Source organism: Buceros rhinoceros, unplaced genomic scaffold (assembly GCF_000710305.1).
Source record: "Buceros rhinoceros silvestris isolate BGI_N320 unplaced genomic scaffold, ASM71030v1 scaffold34925, whole genome shotgun sequence".
In the NCBI taxonomy this organism is placed as follows: domain Eukaryota; kingdom Metazoa; phylum Chordata; class Aves; order Bucerotiformes; family Bucerotidae; genus Buceros; species Buceros rhinoceros.
The window spans coordinates 2,506-3,041 of record NW_010411705.1 but is presented as its reverse complement, the minus strand read 5'-3'; the positions used below and the strand labels follow the sequence as shown (position 1 = coordinate 3,041).

The window sequence follows — 536 nt, the reverse complement described above, 5'->3', positions numbered from 1 at the left end:
CCAGACGCTGGAGCTGGAGAAGGAATTTCACTTCAACCGCTACCTGACCCGGCGCCGACGGATCGAGATCGCCCATTCCCTCTGCCTGACGGAGCGGCAGATCAAAATTTGGTTCCAGAACCGCAGGATGAAGTGGAAAAAAGAGAATAAATTGCTCAACTCCTCGCAACTGAGCGCGGAGGAGGAGGAGGAGAAAACGGCGGAGTGAAAGTATTATTTAAAACACAAAAAAAAAAAAAAAAGAAAAAAAAAGGAAAGAGGGAGTGAATGACTGTGTGTGAGAGCCGAGAGGATGAGGGGGGGTGTGGGCTGCCTGCGAGACAGGGAAAACCTGCACATTGGTGGGACAAACCCTCTGCAGCAGCGGCTACAGCTAGAAAGTTTGGGCCACCAATGCCACGGACTCGTGTTCCCAGTGATCTGTCGTGTCCAAGAAAAAAAAGAAATCAGGCTTCTAGTTGCGTTTTTTAATTTTTTTTCCTCCCTCCCCTCCCACTCCACCCCCCAAAATAAAATAATAATAAGAAAAAGGTAAA

At 48.1% G+C, this 536-nt stretch overlaps 1 protein-coding gene across 1 annotated transcript; it reads left to right on the top strand.

Moving 5' to 3' along the window:
* Window positions 1-4: 4 nt before the first annotated feature.
* On the top strand, window positions 5-208 carry LOC104493429 (homeobox protein Hox-A5-like; the record flags this gene model as incomplete). The annotated part of the gene is made up of 1 exon (XM_010136103.1): window positions 5-208. A coding segment is annotated over one exon (204 nt), but the record flags the coding sequence as incomplete, so codon positions are not given.
* Window positions 209-536: the final 328 nt, after the last annotated feature.